Source organism: Haliotis rufescens, unplaced genomic scaffold, assembly GCF_023055435.1.
Source record: "Haliotis rufescens isolate VD_foot unplaced genomic scaffold, xgHalRufe1.0.p SCAF_164, whole genome shotgun sequence".
In the NCBI taxonomy this organism is placed as follows: Eukaryota; Metazoa; Mollusca; class Gastropoda; order Lepetellida; family Haliotidae; genus Haliotis; species Haliotis rufescens.
Window position 1 is genome coordinate 51,959 of NW_025963851.1, and position 21,987 is coordinate 73,945.

Here is a 21,987-nt window from a genome sequence, read left to right on the forward strand (position 1 = left end):
ATTCGATTGTAACACACATACGGTATGTAAGCCTCTCCCACTGTAACACACATACGCTATGTAAGCCTCTCCCACTGTAACACACATACGTTATGTAAGCCTCTCCCACTGTAACACACATACAGTATGTAAGCCTTTCCCACTGTAACAAATATATGTTCTGCAAGTCTCTCCCATTGCAACACACATACGGTATGTAAGCCTCTCCCACTGTAACACACATACGTTATGTAAGCCACTCACACTGTAACACACATACGTTCTGCAAGCCTCTCCCATTGCAACACACATACGGTATGTAAGCCTCTCCCACTGTAACACACATACGTTATGTAAGCCACTCACACTGTAACACACATACGTTCTGCAAGCCTCTCCCATTGCAACACACATACGGTATGTAAGCCTCTCCCACTGTAACACACATACGTTATGTAAGCCACTCCCACTGTAACACACATACGGTATGTAAGCCACTCCCACTGTTACTCACATACGTTATGTAAGCCACTCACACTGTAACACACATACGTTATGTAAGCCTCTCCCACTGTAACACACATACGTTATGTAAGCCTCTCCCACTGTAACACAAATACGGTATGTAAGCCTCTCCCACTGTAACACGCATACGGTATGTGAGCCTCTCCCACTGTAACATACATACGGTACTCAAGCCTCTCCCACTGTAACGCACATACGGTACTCAAGTCTCTCCCACTGTAACACACATACGTTATGTAAGCCTCTCCAACTGTAACACACATAAGGTATGTAAGCCTCTCCCACTGTAACACACATACGTTATGTAAGCCTCTCCCACTGTAACACACATACGGTATGTAAGCCTCTCCCCCTTTAACACACATACGGTATGTGAGCCTCTCCCACTGTAACAAACATGCGGTACTCAAGCCTCTCCCACTGTAACACACATACGGTACTCAAGCCTCTGCCACTGTAACACACATACGTTATACAAGCCTCTCCCACTGTAACACACATACGGTATGTAAGCCTCTCCCATTGTAACAGACATATGTTATGTAAGCCTCTCCCACTGTAACACACATACGGTATGTAAGCCTCTCCCACTGTAACACACATACGGTATGTAAGCCTCTCCCACTCTAACAGACTTATGCTATGTAAGCCTCTCCCACTTTTACACACACACGTTATGCAAGCCTCTCCCACTATACCACACGTACGTAACTAGGCGAAACTAGATGAGACTTGGAAAGCCAGACTTGTTGACAAAGATAACAGCATCTTCGCTGAGTGCGCTACGTTGATGTATGCTGTCACCGTAGTCTCCGTCCCATGAAGGTGACCCAAGTGGGCATTCCGGGTTCGAACTTGTCCCAAGCAGCCCATGCTTGTCGTAAGAGGCGACTTCATGGATCGGGTGGTCAGGCTCGGTAACTAAATAGATCGGGTGGTCAGCCTCAGGGAGTAAATAGATCGGGTGGTCAGCCTCAGGGAGTAAATAGATCGGGTGGTCAGCCTCGGTGACTAAATAGAACGGGTGGTCAGCCTCGGTGACTAAATAGATCGGGTGGTCAGCCTCAGGGAGTAAATAGATCGGGTGATATATACAGTTCCAACACCTCCTCGCCGACAAGCCCCGACCTGCACAAGTCGACTTAACAACACAGAGCACCACCGAAACACTGTTGTCAAAACCTCAGCAACAAGGAATTCACCACAGACCAGACCGACGCCTTCTCCAAGGGCCTGAAGTACATCCCCACCAGACCACTAGGGAACCATGATGACTTCATCACTAATATCGAGAAAGGTCTTCAGCAACTCGCACCAGGGGTAAGGTCGGCTATCTGTGTAACCAGATCTGTGACATTCTGGCCAAAATCAAGTCGCAAACTCCTAGCCTCCATTATTTACAGACCGCTGTCATAAAGCTCGACTGTTGCTGAGTTCAGGGTTAAAAAAACAAACAAACATTACGTCGTCTTTGACGAAAGGCATATTGGCTGTTGTGAAAGTATTCAAACCCATCGTGTATGAAGGAAACAAAGAATGTGGTTGAGACACTGTGTACATGTGGAGGAATCGAACCCGACTCTTCCGTGTGTCGTTTACCACTTGGCTACCACAAGCCCAATGGGTTTTAGTAAGAAATGAATATACAAGTCATGTTTAATTATATATTACTTCATCACTAATAGGGCGGTCGGGTAGCCTAGTGGTTAAAGCGTTCGCTCGTCACGCTGAAGACTCGGGTTCGATTCCCGACATGGGTACAATGTGTGAAGCCCATTTCTGGTGTCCCCCGCCGTGATATTGCTGAAATATTGCTAAAAGCGGCGTCAAACCAAACTCACTCACTCACTCACTCACTCATCACTAATATGGGGGAGATCTTCAGCAAATCGCACCAGGGTAAGGTTGGCTATCTGTGTCACCAGATATCTGACATTCTTGCCAAAATCAAGTCGCAAACTCCTCACCTCGATTATTTACAGACCGCAATCATACAGCTGGAAAATTGCTGAGTTCGGCGTTAAACAAACAAACATTAAGTTGCCTCGGGTGAAAGGCATATTGGCTGTTGTGAAAGTATTCAAGCCCATCGGGTGTAAAAGAAACAAAGAATGTGGTTGAGACACTGTGTACTTGTGGAGGAATCGAACCCGACTCTTCAGTGTGTCGTTTACCACTTGGCTACCACAAGCACAATGGGTTTTAGTAAGAAATGAATATACAAGTCATGTTTAATTATATAGTGCGGGAATTTTTCCACATCAGCGGGTATGATAACGCTTAAGGAGTTTGGTTTTCTAAGGTCACTGAACATATATACTCTTAAAAAAAAGAAACTTGACATAGATGTAAAACCACTTTTCTCAAATTATCCAAATTCATTCAATGAAATGTGATTAGAATTAGTCAAACAGAAGGATGATGTTTACAGTATGTAAGCCTTTCCCTCTGTAACAAATATATGTTCCGCAAGCCTATTCGATTGTAACACACATACGGTATGTAAGCCTCTCCCACTGTAACACACATACGCTATGTAAGCCTCTCCCACTGTAACACACATACGTTATGTAAGCCTCTCCCACTGTAACACACATACAGTATGTAAGCCTTTCCCACTGTAACAAATATATGTTCTGCAAGTCTCTCCCATTGCAACACACATACGGTATGTAAGCCTCTCCCACTGTAACACACATACGTTATGTAAGCCACTCACACTGTAACACACATACGTTCTGCAAGCCTCTCCCATTGCAACACACATACGGTATGTAAGCCTCTCCCACTGTAACACACATACGTTATGTAAGCCACTCACACTGTAACACACATACGTTCTGCAAGCCTCTCCCATTGCAACACACATACGGTATGTAAGCCTCTCCCACTGTAACACACATACGTTATGTAAGCCACTCCCACTGTAACACACATACGGTATGTAAGCCACTCCCACTGTTACTCACATACGTTATGTAAGCCACTCACACTGTAACACACATACGTTATGTAAGCCTCTCCCACTGTAACACACATACGTTATGTAAGCCTCTCCCACTGTAACACAAATACGGTATGTAAGCCTCTCCCACTGTAACACGCATACGGTATGTGAGCCTCTCCCACTGTAACATACATACGGTACTCAAGCCTCTCCCACTGTAACGCACATACGGTACTCAAGTCTCTCCCACTGTAACACACATACGTTATGTAAGCCTCTCCAACTGTAACACACATAAGGTATGTAAGCCTCTCCCACTGTAACACACATACGTTATGTAAGCCTCTCCCACTGTAACACACATACGGTATGTAAGCCTCTCCCCCTTTAACACACATACGGTATGTGAGCCTCTCCCACTGTAACAAACATGCGGTACTCAAGCCTCTCCCACTGTAACACACATACGGTACTCAAGCCTCTGCCACTGTAACACACATACGTTATACAAGCCTCTCCCACTGTAACACACATACGGTATGTAAGCCTCTCCCATTGTAACAGACATATGTTATGTAAGCCTCTCCCACTGTAACACACATACGGTATGTAAGCCTCTCCCACTGTAACACACATACGGTATGTAAGCCTCTCCCACTCTAACAGACTTATGCTATGTAAGCCTCTCCCACTTTTACACACACACGTTATGCAAGCCTCTCCCACTATACCACACGTACGTAACTAGGCGAAACTAGATGAGACTTGGAAAGCCAGACTTGTTGACAAAGATAACAGCATCTTCGCTGAGTGCGCTACGTTGATGTATGCTGTCACCGTAGTCTCCGTCCCATGAAGGTGACCCAAGTGGGCATTCCGGGTTCGAACTTGTCCCAAGCAGCCCATGCTTGTCGTAAGAGGCGACTTCATGGATCGGGTGGTCAGGCTCGGTAACTAAATAGATCGGGTGGTCAGCCTCAGGGAGTAAATAGATCGGGTGGTCAGCCTCAGGGAGTAAATAGATCGGGTGGTCAGCCTCGGTGACTAAATAGAACGGATGGTCAGCCTCGGTGACTAAATAGATCGGGTGGTCAGCCTCAGGGAGTAAATAGATCGGGTGATATATACAGTTCCAACACCTCCTCGCCGACAAGCCCCGACCTGCACAAGTCGACTTAACAACACAGAGCACCACCGAAACACTGTTGTCAAAACCTCAGCAACAAGGAATTCACCACAGACCAGACCGACGCCTTCTCCAAGGGCCTGAAGTACATCCCCACCAGACCACTAGGGAACCATGATGACTTCATCACTAATATCGAGAAAGGTCTTCAGCAACTCGCACCAGGGGTAAGGTCGGCTATCTGTGTAACCAGATCTGTGACATTCTGGCCAAAATCAAGTCGCAAACTCCTAGCCTCCATTATTTACAGACCGCTGTCATAAAGCTCGACTGTTGCTGAGTTCAGGGTTAAAAAAACAAACAAACATTACGTCGTCTTTGACGAAAGGCATATTGGCTGTTGTGAAAGTATTCAAACCCATCGTGTATGAAGGAAACAAAGAATGTGGTTGAGACACTGTGTACATGTGGAGGAATCGAACCCGACTCTTCCGTGTGTCGTTTACCACTTGGCTACCACAAGCCCAATGGGTTTTAGTAAGAAATGAATATACAAGTCATGTTTAATTATATATTACTTCATCACTAATAGGGCGGTCGGGTAGCCTAGTGGTTAAAGCGTTCGCTCGTCACGCTGAAGACTCGGGTTCGATTCCCGACATGGGTACAATGTGTGAAGCCCATTTCTGGTGTCCCCCGCCGTGATATTGCTGAAATATTGCTAAAAGCGGCGTCAAACCAAACTCACTCACTCACTCACTCACTCATCACTAATATCGAGAAAGGTCTTCAGCAAATCGCACCAGGGTAAGGTTGGCTATCTGTGTCACCAGATATCTGACATTCTTGCCAAAATCAAGTCGCAAACTCCTCACCTCGATTATTTACAGACCGCAATCATACAGCTGGAAAATTTCTGAGTTCGGCGTTAAACAAACAAACATTAAGTTGCCTCGGGTGAAAGGCATATTGGCTGTTGTGAAAGTATTCAAGCCCATCGGGTGTAAAAGAAACAAAGAATGTGGTTGAGACACTGTGTACTTGTGGAGGAATCGAACCCGACTCTTCAGTGTGTCGTTTACCACTTGGCTACCACAAGCACAATGGGTTTTAGTAAGAAATGAATATACAAGTCATGTTTAATTATATAGTGCGGGAATTTTTCCACATCAGCGGGTATGATAACGCTTAAGGAGTTTGGTTTTCTAAGGTCACTGAACATATATACTCTTAAAAAAAAGAAACTTGACATAGATGTAAAACCACTTTTCTCAAATTATCCAAATTCATTCAATGAAATGTGATTAGAATTAGTCAAACAGAAGGATGATGTTTACAGTATGTAAGCCTTTCCCTCTGTAACAAATATATGTTCCGCAAGCCTATTCGATTGTAACACACATACGGTATGTAAGCCTCTCCCACTGTAACACACATACGCTATGTAAGCCTCTCCCACTGTAACACACATACGGTATGTAAGCCTCTCCCACTGTAACACACATACAGTATGTAAGCCTTTCCCACTGTAACAAATATATGTTCTGCAAGTCTCTCCCATTGCAACACACATACGGTATGTAAGCCTCTCCCACTGTAACACACATACGTTATGTAAGCCACTCACACTGTAACACACATACGTTCTGCAAGCCTCTCCCATTGCAACACACATACGGTATGTAAGCCTCTCCCACTGTAACACACATACGTTATGTAAGCCACTCCCACTGTAACACACATACGGTATGTAAGCCACTCCCACTGTTACTCACATACGTTATGTAAGCCACTCACACTGTAACACACATACGTTATGTAAGCCTCTCCCACTGTAACACATATACGTTATGTAAGCCTCTCCCACTGTAACACAAATACGGTATGTAAGCCTCTCCCACTGTAACACGCATACGGTATGTGAGCCTCTCCCACTGTAACATACATACGGTACTCAAGCCTCTCCCACTGTAACGCACATACGGTACTCAAGTCTCTCCCACTGTAACACACATACGTTATGTAAGCCTCTCCAACTGTAACACACATAAGGTATGTAAGCCTCTCCCACTGTAACACACATACGTTATGTAAGCCTCTCCCACTGTAACACACATACGGTATGTAAGCCTCTCCCACTGTAACACACATACGGTATGTGAGCCTCTCCCACTGTAACAAACATACGGTACTCAAGCCTCTCCCACTGTAACACACATACGGTACTCAAGCCTCTGCCACTGTAACACACATACGTTATATAAGCCTCTCCCACTGTAACACACATACGGTATGTAAGCCTCTCCCATTGTAACAGACATATGTTATGTAAGCCTCTCCCACTGTAACACACATACGGTATGTAAGCCTCTCCCACTGTAACACACATACGGTATGTAAGCCTCTCCCACTCTAACAGACTTATGCTATGTAAGCCTCTCCCACTTTTACACACACACGTTATGCAAGCCTCTCCCACTATACCACACGTACGTAACTAGGCGAAACTAGATGAGACTTGGAAAGCCAGACTTGTTGACAAAGATAACAGCATCTTCGCTGAGTGCGCTACGTTGATGTATGCTGTCACCGTAGTCTCCGTCCCATGAAGGTGACCCAAGTGGGCATTCCGGGTTCGAACTTGTCCCAAGCAGCCCATGCTTGTCGTAAGAGGCGACTTCATGGATCGGGTGGTCAGGCTCGGTAACTAAATAGATCGGGTGGTCAGCCTCAGGGAGTAAATAGATCGGGTGGTCAGCCTCAGGGAGTAAATAGATCGGGTGGTCAGCCTCGGTGACTAAATAGAACGGATGGTCAGCCTCGGTGACTAAATAGATCGGGTGGTCAGCCTCAGGGAGTAAATAGATCGGGTGATATATACAGTTCCAACACCTTCTCGCCGACAAGCCCCGACCTGCACAAGTCGACTTAACAACACAGAGCACCACCGAAACACTGTTGTCAAAACCTCAGCAACAAGGAATTCACCACAGACCAGACCGACGCCTTCTCCAAGGGCCTGAAGTACATCCCCACCAGACCACTAGGGAACCATGATGACTTCATCACTAATATCGAGAAAGGTCTTCAGCAACTCGCACCAGGGGTAAGGTCGGCTATCTGTGTAACCAGATCTGTGACATTCTGGCCAAAATCAAGTCGCAAACTCCTAGCCTCCATTATTTACAGACCGCTGTCATAAAGCTCGACTGTTGCTGAGTTCAGGGTTAAAAAAACAAACAAACATTACGTCGTCTTTGACGAAAGGCATATTGGCTGTTGTGAAAGTATTCAAACCCATCGTGTATGAAGGAAACAAAGAATGTGGTTGAGACACTGTGTACATGTGGAGGAATCGAACCCGACTCTTCCGTGTGTCGTTTACCACTTGGCTACCACAAGCCCAATGGGTTTTAGTAAGAAATGAATATACAAGTCATGTTTAATTATATATTACTTCATCACTAATAGGGCGGTCGGGTAGCCTAGTGGTTAAAGCGTTCGCTCGTCACGCTGAAGACTCGGGTTCGATTCCCGACATGGGTACAATGTGTGAAGCCCATTTCTGGTGTCCCCCGCCGTGATATTGCTGAAATATTGCTAAAAGCGGCGTCAAACCAAACTCACTCACTCACTCACTCACTCATCACTAATATCGAGAAAGGTCTTCAGCAAATCGCACCAGGGTAAGGTTGGCTATCTGTGTCACCAGATATCTGACATTCTTGCCAAAATCAAGTCGCAAACTCCTCACCTCGATTATTTACAGACCGCAATCATACAGCTGGAAAATTTCTGAGTTCGGCGTTAAACAAACAAACATTAAGTTGCCTCGGGTGAAAGGCATATTGGCTGTTGTGAAAGTATTCAAGCCCATCGGGTGTAAAAGAAACAAAGAATGTGGTTGAGACACTGTGTACTTGTGGAGGAATCGAACCCGACTCTTCAGTGTGTCGTTTACCACTTGGCTACCACAAGCACAATGGGTTTTAGTAAGAAATGAATATACAAGTCATGTTTAATTATATAGTGCGGGAATTTTTCCACATCAGCGGGTATGATAACGCTTAAGGAGTTTGGTTTTCTAAGGTCACTGAACATATATACTCTTAAAAAAAAGAAACTTGACATAGATGTAAAACCACTTTTCTCAAATTATCCAAATTCATTCAATGAAATGTGATTAGAATTAGTCAAACAGAAGGATGATGTTTCCATAATTCGCGGAAACGCATCCAAACCACATAAATGTAGCGTTTGGGGATCAATTTTACAGATTTATCCAAACGCAACTGGCTGTTAAAAACGTGCAGCCCACACATGCATGCATGCCCCCCTGCTAAAGGGGTATAACAAACACATCAACGGGCGTTCATACAGACCTTATAATGAAGGTGACAAAAACAGCACAACGTCACAACGCCATTGCCAGATTACAAGCTGGAGCAACTCAGCAAGATGTGGCCAGGTACCTTGGCGTATCCCGACAGACAATCTCCGCATTATGGACCCGGTACAACAACACCAACACAGTGGACGACAGACTAAGGTCAGGGAGACCAAGGGTGACAACGTCAGCACATGATCGATAAATCCGGCTGCGACACCTATGAGAACGCACTACCACAGCAACGTCTACAACCACACAGATCAATGTGCTACGCAGAATTTCAGATCAAACAGTACGCAACATATTGAGGGAGGCCGGACTTTTTGCACGAAGACCTGTTCGACGTCATGTATTGACCCCACGTCATCTGGCAGACCGTCTGTATTGATGTCAACAGAGGGTTAGATGGACACGAGCAAAGTGGAGAAATGAACTGTTCACTGATGAGTCCCGCTTTCTACTCACTCGTGCTGATGGGCGCACACATGTCTATAGACGTCGGGAGTGAACCTTACGCCCCAACTGTGTGGCGGCGGGAGTGTCATGGTATGGGCCGGAATTCATCACGGTGGAAGGACGCCTCTCGTGCATGTGGCAGGTACTTTGACAGGCGTGGGTTACAGAGACTAGATCCTACAGCCTTACGTTCTGCCTCACTTCAACGTTCACGGTGGGCAATTCCAGCAACACAACGCTCGACCGCATATTGCACGTGTTTGCGAGGACTCTCTACAGCGCAACAACATCCAGACATTACCTTGGCCAGCGCGGTCACCAGATTTGTCCCCGATTGAGCATATGTGGGACGGGTTGGATCGACGCGTGCGCAGAACGACTCCACCACCACAAACACTTCCGACGCTTCTTGTGACACTTCAGCGTGAATGGCAGCACATTCCACAGCGTGTTATTCACAACTTGATTGCATCTATGGGTCGTGCACCATTATGGTAATTGATGGACGTGGTTGGCACAACCGATACTGACATTTCCTGTACCCCTGTGACATTACCACTTCTGTGTATGTGTGTCTGTCTGTGCGACACTTTTAATGTTTTGGACATTGTGTACATTGATCCTCAAACGGTGTTTCAATTATGGTTTCTGTGTCCTAGTTTCTTCCATTGTTTTTATCTTAATTTTTGAAAGACGGTGTCGTTTCATTTTTTGAAGAGCATATGTACGTATTTGTATATTTCGGTCAGTTGACAGTGAGATTGATCATATTGTACAAGTTGTTCCGTAAACGAATACGTTATTGCTGTATGAATTAACGTATATCACCACACTGATCTCACTGACTGTTTGTTTAATGTGCAAAAACAAAATGTGAATACGTTCCAAATCACCTGTTTCGATTTGGCAATAATCCATTGATTGACATCATGAGCATTGATCCACGCAATTGGGATACGATGATATGCATCAACCAAGTCAGCAAGCCTCATCATCCCGTTATTCGCCCCTTACGACAAGCATAGTTAGCTTTGACAGCAAGCATGGGTTGCTGAAGACCTATTCTTCACGGGTCAGCGACGTCATGAATCGGGTGGGAAGACCCGGTTACTTGGTTGATTGTGTATAATCGAAACTCGACGGCGTGGATAGTTGCTCATAATATCAATAACTGGATTGCCTGGCCCTCTGATTATTTACAGTCCGCCGACTCCGCCGCCAAATAACTGGAAGAATATTGCTGAACGTAGTGTTAAACAAGAAACAAACTCGCCGTGATAATACAAGAATGTTGCTGTGTAAACTAACTAATACTCGTTTATTCATTGTCTTATGTTGAATATTTGTTTACTCGCTAAACATGTCTACAAATTGCAGCTCTGTCTTTCTGCAAATTATTGCAACCTTGCAGTTTATATACAAAGTCTCAAAGTGTTTAGTTTTCAACGAAACTAGGACTCGGTGTCCATTTTGAACTCCACTATCTCAGTGAGCTGGAACTATAAAACCGGCATTAATCCGGACTTGTAAACGGAGTGGCACACACAATCCTGCACGCACGCACGCACGCACGCGCGCACGTCGCTATATAAGTGCAATTATCTTGATAGCGATGTTAAATCGCTGTTTAAAAGTTCAACTTCGCGATTCAGTTTCAACTGAAACCAAGAACTTCCAAAATACCTCCCAGAAACCTCAGGGAAACCGTTCCCCCAAAATTGTCAAAGTTTTTTCAATTAAATGTGAAACATGTAGATTATCCCAGAGTAAAGAAACTTTGCGGACAATTCATACGTTGCACCGCACACAATGGTCAGAATTAACATTTATACTTGATTCACCCTTTGTAAGCGTATATCTTCCTACAAACGTTATCTCATTATTGTGATAAGCATTGCATATAGCTGAAATATTTCACAACGTTCGAGATACAATGGAGCATGCTCTTTCTAAGAAAATTTCAAAGAGCGTCACACTTTGAGTTTTATGGTAGACATGTGGAGGACATTTCCAAATGACTTGTTATTTTGACATGTACCATATATTCCCATGGTTTTTTTTCAGGTGAAGAATTGACTTGCATTTGCATGTGTTTGTGACGGCTGCCACCGGTGGGGAAGTATACGCTCACCTTTACGCGACCACCTGGTATCATCACTATTTGACAGAGATCCAGAAACACCTGCTCATGATACAATCGACTCTGCTTTTAGAAGATAGTTCTTATGCATATGTAAAAGGGTTTTGTCGGTTTTATTCATTGGCCTAACCTCCCCTGCGTCCAAAGTATGCCAAATGTCTTGCATACTCGTGAACACTTCCCCTTGAAGATAACACTGAAACAAGTAGGATATCAATTCAGACAAACAGACAGATAGACAGACAGACAGACAGACGGACAGACATAACTTTTCAGTGCAACCTTTCCGATTTAGCACTGGGTGCTAATAAAGCTTAGTTACATTTGGCCAATATTTTTAAAATTTACTTTTACTTTTTATTATATTAACTTACAGTAATGCATGTCTATTTTGTATGGCTCTTTGAGAGAGAGAGAGAGAGAGAGAGAGAGAGAGAGAGAGAGATAGAGAGAGAGAGAGAGAGAGAGAGAGAGAGGCAGACAGACAGACAGACAGACAGACAGAGTCAGAGAGAGGTATGCTTACATTAAGTGCAACGAAATGTGTGTGAACTGAAGTATCATCTGTTTCTATGCATTGTGTAGAGGCCGGTGGCCTTCCTACAATATACATGATGTACACTTTTGACTTTCATGCGAATTCTACGCTATGTTCATCTGGTTGAAGTATCTATAAACATACTGATGTTTGTGTGATGTATCTAAGTAGACATAATAATATTATTATTTTCAATCGGAAGTTGCCATCTATAAATCTGAGAAATATTGGGAGAAAGACGCATTATGGAAGATTGAAAGATAACATCCTTGATTTTCAAGGATGTAGGCATTTGTTAAACGTTTAATGTATTTTCTTTCTTCCTTTGGGTATACTCATCAGGTGACACCACCCCACATTTCACAAATGCAACATAAGTCAAGTCCGATCTTTTTGCCCTGCTTGGCCAGTGAACTGTGAGTTGAGGCGTTATTAATCTTTTCAAAACACCTTCAATAGTAAAAGGCGACTATGTTTGTCGTAGGAGACGACTAACGGGATCGGGTGGTCAGGCTCTCTAACTTTTTGATGCATGTCATCGTATCCCAAATGCGAGGATCGATGCTCAAGGTGTCAATCACTGGATGGTCTGTTCCAGACACGATTACAGACTACCTTCATATAGCTGTAATATTGATGATTGTTGTGTTAAACATCAAATAAACAACCAAACTAAACGATCTTCATTAGTTTACAACTTTAGCTTTATAGATAGTGTCACAAGCAACTACAGTCAAACATTTGTTCGCGCATCTTTGGCGCGGGCGTGAGAGAAACCGTTGCTAGTCGAAAGGTAATAATCTCAGGAGAGTACTCGCGATCGACACAGCAGCGATTATGTGGTGAATAAAAACTACTTTACAATTTTATCATGTGATTGGAACTATATTGCCAAAACGTCTGCGTGAAAGCTGTTGTAGATCTCTTGAGTTTGCTTACTTTATGTTATTGTTTTTTATGGATAAATTGTTTTCATTCTCATGTCATGCAACAAAATGTCCTGTTAAATGGCAAAGTGTTGTATCAGCACTATCTTGTTGTTCTCAGTAACATAATTACATTATTGGACAATAAAATTGCATATTTTAATTAAAACGGTGTGGTTTAAAATCCAATTAATAAGGTAATAAAATAACTTCCAACACTTGCATGGACACGATAATCACATGTGTATAAAACTATCTCAAATTAATCGCTTCCGGCTTGGGTCTTCCATGTGTGTGCAGGCATGGCGTGAGCCATTCCTCCACTGGGCTGTAAACCCTAGAATTTCTGAACCTACATCTGTTGACCCTGCTCCCTGCCCCTGGAACTACTATAACTGCTATAAAAAAGATGTACGAACAGTTAAAATAATTTGAAACCGCCACCACGACCTTGCATTGAAGTGTTAAATAGTTATATCATTCCTGCCTTTGGAACTGTTTCCACCTTTCAAACATCGCAAAACGACTGCCTCTTACATAGTGGGGATATTGCGCCGAGTCGTTTGTGAGATATCCTCTATAGGAACAAATGAAGACTCAATTTAGGACTCCACTTAAAATACAATGAATTAAATTTATGAATTTAGATTCCTTATTGTTTTCATTTTACATGCATGTAGAAAAACCCTATTTCCAAACATTTTACTTATGGAGGATGATGCAGGAAAATTTCACGCTGTTCATTTATTATAATTTTTGGAATAAGTGTGGTGTAAAAATAACCTACACATGATCTAGACATTGTTAAGGAAAACTGCACACATATATTCGACCACTTGTGTAATACCGAAACACCTCCAATGGGTACAAACCACTTTAGTTTCAAATGTCGTTGATGTCACACCAGGAAAATCTGGACTTGGTGACGAATATGTGTGGACGTGCCAGGGTAGTTTCAGAGACCGACCATTTGATATTCTGGGGAATAAGAGGGGCTGGGATTTTGTATCATGATTAGTTTGTTTTCTCCAGCCACAGCCACAACACCAGGTGTATATGTTTTCATAGTGATTCGACATTACATTGACTTCCTACCTTGGTTGTATTATCGTCCAAAGACACAAACGTCGTCACAACATTTTGATTAAAGGTTTTAACAACGTAAGAAAAATATGTTGTAACAACGTTCTGCATTAGTTATACTTTGGTTCACACAACGTTGTAGCAACCAATCTGGCAATGGAGTCTACAGATATACGTTGTGACAACGTAACCTCACAATGTTGTAGCAACCAATCTGGCCATGGAATCTAAAGATATACGTTGTGACAACGTGACCTCACAATGTTGTAGCAAGCAATCTGGGAGTCTACAGATTATATGTTGTGACAACGCAACCTCACAATGTTGTAGCAACCAATCTGGCCATGGAGTCTACAGATATACGTTGTGACAATGTAACCTCACAATGTTGTAGCAACCAATCTGGCCATGGAATCTACAGATATACGTTGTGACAACGTAACCTCACAATGTTGTAGCAAGCAATCTGGGAGTCTACAGATTATATGTTGTGACAACGCAACCTCACAATGTTGTAGCAACCAATCTGGCCATGGAATCTACAGATATACGTTGTGACAATGTAACCTCACAATGTTGTAGCAACCAATCTGGCCATGGAATCTAAAGATATACGTTGTGACAACGTAACCTCACAATGTTGTAGCAAGCAACCTGGGAGTCTACAGATTATATGTTGTGACAACGCAACCTCACAATGTTGTAGCAACCAATCTGGCCATGGAGTCTACAGATATACGTTGTGACAATGTAACCTCACAATGTTGTAGCAACGAAAATACAACGTTGTAACAAAGGAGAATTGTTTGCTAGGATATCATTGAGCTGACTAAAAGTACTTACTGCTAGGTGACCTCATTTGCATATTTATCGGATCGAGATACCACGTTTATCGTATTGGTTGATCACATCAACGTCAGTGTCTGGCATCTGACAACCAGGGTCTGTAATGTCTCCATGGCGTAATCAATAGCCCATGTGTGCGTACATCTGTTCATGAGCAGCGCCATCATGCGGTTTTCTCCAAATATTTTTTTTAAGATCTATAGATGACATTTCCTAGACGTTCCTATTGGAAGCATAAAATGGGGACAGGGTATCTGATTAGCTGGTTAGGTCAGCGGAACACTCATTCCAACACTAGGGTGGTCTCGGAACGATATGGCCTCGACCGCCACATGACTGTCACATGACCAAGGAGTCTGTCGTGAACCTGATATGATTTATTTCGACTTGTTCCCGTGCTTATCAGCAAACCTGTCCCGGCCCGGATTGCGTCACTACGTCACACTGTCGCGGGTGGAGAGGCCGTGTCAGGACACAAGGTAAGTTGGAGTGTTTCACTACAGTGAGACAGAGATATGTAGCATTTTGCTGGAACATACAATCGTTCCTCAAACTGTAGAGGTCCATTGTTTTTCAGAAATAATCTCCCACTGTGTGAAACTGGTCAGTTTAGTCATATCGAGTGCTGGGAATCTACTCTAACCCAGGTCGAAATGGAGTTACTTTCGGTTTAGATTGTAAGAATATTTTACACGTCACCCGTCTCGATTACCCGACTAAACAGATTCCATTGGGCGTAAAATGTAAATAGAAGTGAAAATCATGTGAAACAATCAGTGAAAATCTGTGATGACACCAGGTGTTCGCGAATCGGGTAAGCATGTCTTGCCCAACCAGAAACAACCGCCAATCACACAATTTTCATGAAAAGATGTTTGTTGCCCGACACCCACAGCACTACTTGGTTAGTACCCGGATGGATAATCAAACATTGAGAGTGACTCAGTTGTTTACGATCACCACTTGTTTGTTTATTCCGTGGAAGATGCTCCGGCCACCCTGATGGAACCGGAATGATGAAGGGACTGGTCATTTATTATAGGGTGGGTGGGTCGTTGAGTGATGGTTAAGAAAGTATGACACAGCAAAAGACGTGGGACGCTATTATATCACAATTATATAGAGTTGTATGGTTTATGGAAAATTTTCAGTTCTATTTTGTTTAAAAAATAAATAAAAAAACTTGACCATTATTTAATGTAATTTTATTTTCAGTTCTTATTGACGCAAAAAAGTAAAAATAGCAAACATGGAATGTTATTGAAAATATAAGTTTAAATGTAAAACCGGTACATGTATGGACTTGAACCACTCCAGTGTGGCAACAATAGTTTTGAAAGAGAGTTTCTTTCATATTATCTCCCTTGACTTAAAAACAGAAAGTAGAGCAGCATGTACTTTTAGAGCATTGTCCTTTGTGAAAGTTTGAAGAGTATTTAGCATATGTGTAATTCTGTGCTGATGTTGAAATAAATAGCTTTTACTATTGATTCTGTCAACAATTCATGCTGTTTGTCATAATATTTGACGTAATACGCAGCTAGACTGATGTCATGAGACCAACATGCTGGAGAACTGTTTGAGTGAATTCTGTAACATGATACAATCATACAAATCCAGTGACCAGTGTTTCTACAGCTAGAGGAAAATATTTTCTGATGTATATTTATCGTTTTATGAAACCAATATCATATATTGCACTTCACATTTTCAAATTAGTTCCTGTCAGACCTTCTCTGGATTTGATAGACATTTACACTGAAGCAACATGGGATGTAGTGTGGGGTGCTTCCAAAATGTCTGCCTCACATCTATGCCTAATATTAAACCAGTCACTTAAAACTGACAGTATCTATCAGACCCAAACCAGCCTCCGTGCTGTTATCTTTCCACTGCAAGTGAGTGGAACAGTCTCCCACTTGGACAAAAGGTTTTCCCAACTTTCAAGATCTTTGAGCACCGTTTACAGACTCACCTATACCAGCTCGCATATATTGACTACACTGAAACCTGGGGCGGCCTGGTTTCGACTCCCGATATCGGTACAATGTGTGGAGCCCATGTCTGGCTTCCCCCGCTGTCATATTTCGGAAATTTTCAACAATATAAAACAATATTCATATCATGCGTGTTGAGTTATGTGAAACATATGTGAAACATAATTTCAACCAATTTTGAAATCGACTATTCATCTTTTAATTAGCTCAATTCGATCATGTTGATATTTGTTTTTGTCTGATGAAAGAATACAAAATCACTAATTAAAAAGTGAAATGAAGAGGGTAGAACTGATACGTTTTAGAAACTGATATTGAAAGGTTAGAATTAATATCAGCGAAATCAGTGGATCTATAGTTGTTGCTGAAATTAGCAGTGACAGTGACGAGAGCTCTTGTGGGTTTCACCAAAGTGGTGAACGTCCTGGATATGCGTCACTTCGGGTTTTCCTCCCACATGAAGCTGACAAGCCCAGATGTAACTGGAATACTGTACACTCGATCTTGATGACGCTGTAAGAATCAACATCGAATGTCGCTAAATGCAGAAGTTGTTATAAATAAAGCTGTATGTTTTCTTCTTTACTCACCAACTGCTGCAGGCGGTCGGGTAGCCCAGTGGTTAAAGTGTTTGTTTGTCACGCCGAAGGCCGAGATTCCATTCCCGACATGGGTACAATGTGTGAAGCTCATTTCTGGTTTCCCCCACCGTGATATTGCTGGAATATTGCTAAAAGCGGCGAAAAAACGCCTAGAACGCCAATCAAACAGTTAAGTGAAAGACTGTACAAAGGAGCGTTGAGCACAACGCACCAACTCATTTATGTAGGACGGAAAGTACAGAGGAACCCGCCTTGCTTTCAACATGTTTAAGTCACTTGTTCAGTGTTAAATATTCAGATGCATTTTACATGCATAATGATTGGTCACTACTAATGATAACTTATATTGTCATAACTATCAGATATCCAATATTCCACATCACACAATACAAATTTATTAACATTCAATCACCAGTCCCTAAAATAAATGAATGATATTAAACAGTTATTCCTTTGTTTCAGATGGCAGCCGCCAGAAAGCTGGAGAGTCTGAATGAGAACTTCTTGACCTGTTCCATATGTACGGAGGGATACAACGACCCCTGTACTCCTACCTGTGGACACACCTTCTGTAAGGGCTGCCTGGGGGAATTCCTGAATACCAGACAAGACGCCATCAGAGCCAAGTCCATCCCGTGTCCCTGCTGTCGTCAGATGACCCGAGTTCCAAGGCCTGACAGACCAGTGGAGGAGTGGGTGAAACAGATCAAGCCCAGTTTCCTCATGCAGGGACTTCTGGACACTCTAGCCTGTGGGGGAAATACTGATCATGGTAAGTAAATGTGATCTAGAAGAAACCGAAAGATGACAATATTCTTCCCAAGGGCGTAAGATCCCTGGCCGAAAGTTACCAAAAGAAGTAAAAGACGGTATTAGTTGTCACTCTGCCTGGTGCAGAGATGAAAAGGATAAAAGAGGGACTGATAGACTTTAAAGTCAGTAAACTGTGCGTGCGTGGGGTATCCATGTTAGACTCCACTATCTAAGTGAGCTGGTACTATAAAACAGGACCGCACGCACGTCGCGATATAAGTGCAATAAACTTGAAAGCGATGTTAAACGTCTATTCTAAATTACACTGTCGCCGATTCAGTTTCAACTGAAACCAAGAACCCCAAGTAGAATATCTTATAGGAGATAGACTGTGACGCTGTCATACAGCAGGTTCGCTTTCCTGAATTACCGAGATAATACCAAACCAGGTTCAGTCTATGCACGTTCATGCGTCATCAAAATGGTGATGGAAAACTGTTTATTGTAGATAAAAGTAATCAAGACGAAATTGAAGGGTCACCTATATTTATCAGGATTATCTAGAATACATCTTTGTCATTTCAGTTTTGAAATCTATGCATGTAGATTATCCCAGGGTACAGGAACTTTCCGGACACTGTGTACGTTGAGGACAATGGTCAGAATTAACATTTACACTTTATTCTCCCTATGTACATTTATATCTTCCATCAAACGTTTTCTCATTATTGTGTTAAACATTGCACGGTTGATGTGACAGGTTTATCCATGACTTGTTCAGATACAGAAAACCGCTGCCATCCCTGCCAGGACCTTGGAGAAAGTCATCCGGCCAACTCCTACTGTCAAGACTGTGATGTGCCGCTCTGTGAGAGATGTGTGAAGATGCATGCATCTCTTCCTAGTACGTCAAACCACGTGATTGCTGGCCTTGGTGGATCAGTGAAGGTGACCAGACGACAGAGGTGCACGGAACACAACGAAGTCATGGATTTCTGCTGCAAAGACTGTAATAAAGCAATATGTCCCAAGTGCTGTGTCATATACCACAGGAAATGCGACTCTGTGGTCACTATTCAGTCCATAATGTCTGAGATAAGAAGTGTTCTTACAAACAATAAGGGATTGCTTACACTGAGCTTTGACGACACGGAAAGATCACTTCAACAACACAAATCACAGATTGATGAGATCAGCCACAACAAAGACAAAATACAGTCACAGATCAGACAGGCCTCACAGAAAGCCATGGACGTGATTAAACAGAAGGAGAAACAGCTGCTGGAGGAGCTGAATGAGATGACAGAGAAGCAGTCTGGACAACTGAGGGGGCGGATAAAGTCAGGGGAAATAGACATGCAGATGTATCAACAATACATAGAGTATCTCACCCAGGTGTTGAAGTCTGGGAGTGAGACTGACATGTTTGACATTTACCAGATGTGTCAGTCTGGGGCAATCAAGAAGGCAACAGACAGGGATGTCACTTTCACAGACAGTGTTCGTTATTCAAAACTTATATTTGTAAGTGAAATAGATGAGAGGAAATTACACAAGGATGTACAACTTGGTAGAATTCAACAGAAGGTTTGTGACGTCATGGATACGCGACTTGGTAAAACACAGAGTGGCACATTTGACGTCATGTGCAGACCAGTGTTACACAAGACAGTCGGCATTAGGGTCGATGGCGACAGGAAGCAGCCGTGTCCATATGACGTCATAGTCCTGGTTGTCGACGGTGAAGAGACACTGGTGGTCACTGACTACAACAATACATGTCTGAAATCCTTCTACACTAAGAATAACAAATCACGACACAGTAAACTGGATCTTCCAAGTAAACCATACTCTGTGACGAGGCTGAGGGACAACCAGGTTGCTGTATCATTCTGGTCACACAATGAGATTGTAATAGTACGGGTGACCCCTGACCTTGTACTACAGTCACGTGTCACAACAAAGAAGACGTACATGGGTCTGACAGCCTTGAGTCCTTCAACATTAGCAGCAGGTTGTAGGGGTCCTCCCTGTGTTGATATCCTGGATGTATCGGGGAGAGTGATGAGGTCAGTCAGTAGATTCAACTCTGGGGAGAACCTGATATGTAAGCCCTGCTTCCTCTGTGCTACAGACAGGGGCAACATCCTGGTGTCAGATATTGACTCAGACTCAGTCTACTGTATCACACCAGAGGGAGATATTGTGTTCACCTGCACCCCTACAGGAGTGAGGAGACTGAGAAGACCACAAGGTATCACAACTACCAGCACAGGACACATCCTGGTGGCGGACTCCTGGGCACACAAGGTGGTACTACTGACACCAGCAGGGAAGTTTGTCACAGACCTGCTGACGTCACAGGATGGAATACGGTATCCATGCGGCTTGATGTTCTGTGATTGTAAACTGTATGTGGTGGAAGGCAATGGAGATGCTGTGAAGGAATTGAGCTGCAGTATTCCCCAGTGAGACCCCAGGAAGCAAAACATACTCGGATCACGTCGCGGGGAATTTTTTATGATGAATATTCAGAAATACGCCCCAAATGAACAGTTTGTTTTGTGAAAAATACCCAAGACGCCAACCATATTTGAACATAGATTACAGTGAATGATTGAATATGATAATATGCAGCTTTTAGCCGTATTCGAGGAACGGGGGCACATTGACCAACCGAACCTGGGAAATCGGCAGGACGAGCCCATACACATGACAAGCACATAATGAATTATTAGATTAGTTGTAGTGGCTATTTTCGGTTTGAATGTTGGGACAAGACAAGAATAAAGCAGGTAGTAGACGTTTACAACTTTGGAGAAACCCACGAGCACGGAAACGGTGCTGACAAACCTAGAAACTTAATCAAGGCCAGTCTGGGATTCAAACCCACAACTGTAGGTGCCTATCACGTCTAAGGGACGCAATTACGCAATCAAATCTCGGCGCCACAGGATACCACATACGTTCTGTGAGGCAACGGAATTTAACCCTGAATATTGTACTTACTCAAATAGCTACACGTTCACTTTCATTATCCAGCAAGACCGTTTACTAGCGTTACTATCAGTAACTCTCGCTGATAATACTTTTACTGGTGCTTGAGACATCCACCTAAGTACTCTATAAACATTTAGCATGTATTTAATGACTTTAGAACATGTATGTATTTAATCATGTTTCAAGAAATGTCTCCTAAGCTTTACCAGACTGGATTTTGTACAGTTTTATTGTTTAAATATAATGTTATATTTATATTATGTACAATATGTGACACTTTCATATAATATATCTTATCTTATCTGTTCTTACATTTACTAATGCCTACACACTTCAGCAATTTGTAGACTGATAGGATAACCACTATCATTAATATGAAAGTCATATTTCATGTATATTGAATAAACTTTTCAGTGACATACGCATTTAAATGCTCCATCTGTGAGTTTGTTTGTTGTTTTACGCCGCACTCAGAAACATCGCAGCTATGTGACGGTGGTCTGTAAATACTCGAGTCTGGAGTCAGCGAGCCTGACCACCCGATTCCTTAGGTCGCCCCTAACGGCAGGCATGCTGAAGACCAATTCTAACCAGGGATCTACACGGGGTTGATGAGCCCTTGATGAAGTCAAGTTTCACTTTTAACTTTGTACAATGTTTCTTCCATTGTTGTGTGTTT

At 42.9% G+C, this 21,987-nt stretch overlaps 1 protein-coding gene across 1 annotated transcript; it reads left to right on the top strand.

Annotated features, from left to right (window-relative positions):
• Window positions 1-15,338: 15,338 nt before the first annotated feature.
• Window positions 15,339-21,746, top strand: LOC124127990 (protein wech-like). Its single transcript, XM_048397210.1, has 3 exons — window positions 15,339-15,435; window positions 18,018-18,327; window positions 19,090-21,746. Exons 2-3 carry the CDS (start codon window positions 18,018-18,020, stop codon window positions 20,778-20,780), a joined length of 2,001 nt encoding a protein of 666 aa, XP_048253167.1. The 5' UTR covers window positions 15,339-15,435; the 3' UTR covers window positions 20,781-21,746.
• The last annotated feature ends 241 nt before the right edge of the window (window positions 21,747-21,987 follow it).

Excerpts from the sequence above, each read along its gene's own strand:
- LOC124127990 (XM_048397210.1), top strand. The coding sequence starts at position 18,018 with ATGGCAGCCGCCAGAAAGCTGGAGAGTCTGAATGAGAACTTCTTGACC. Across the intron at positions 18,328-19,089 it reads TGGGGGAAATACTGATCATG|ATACAGAAAACCGCTGCCAT; the intron begins GTAAGTAAATGT and ends TGACTTGTTCAG.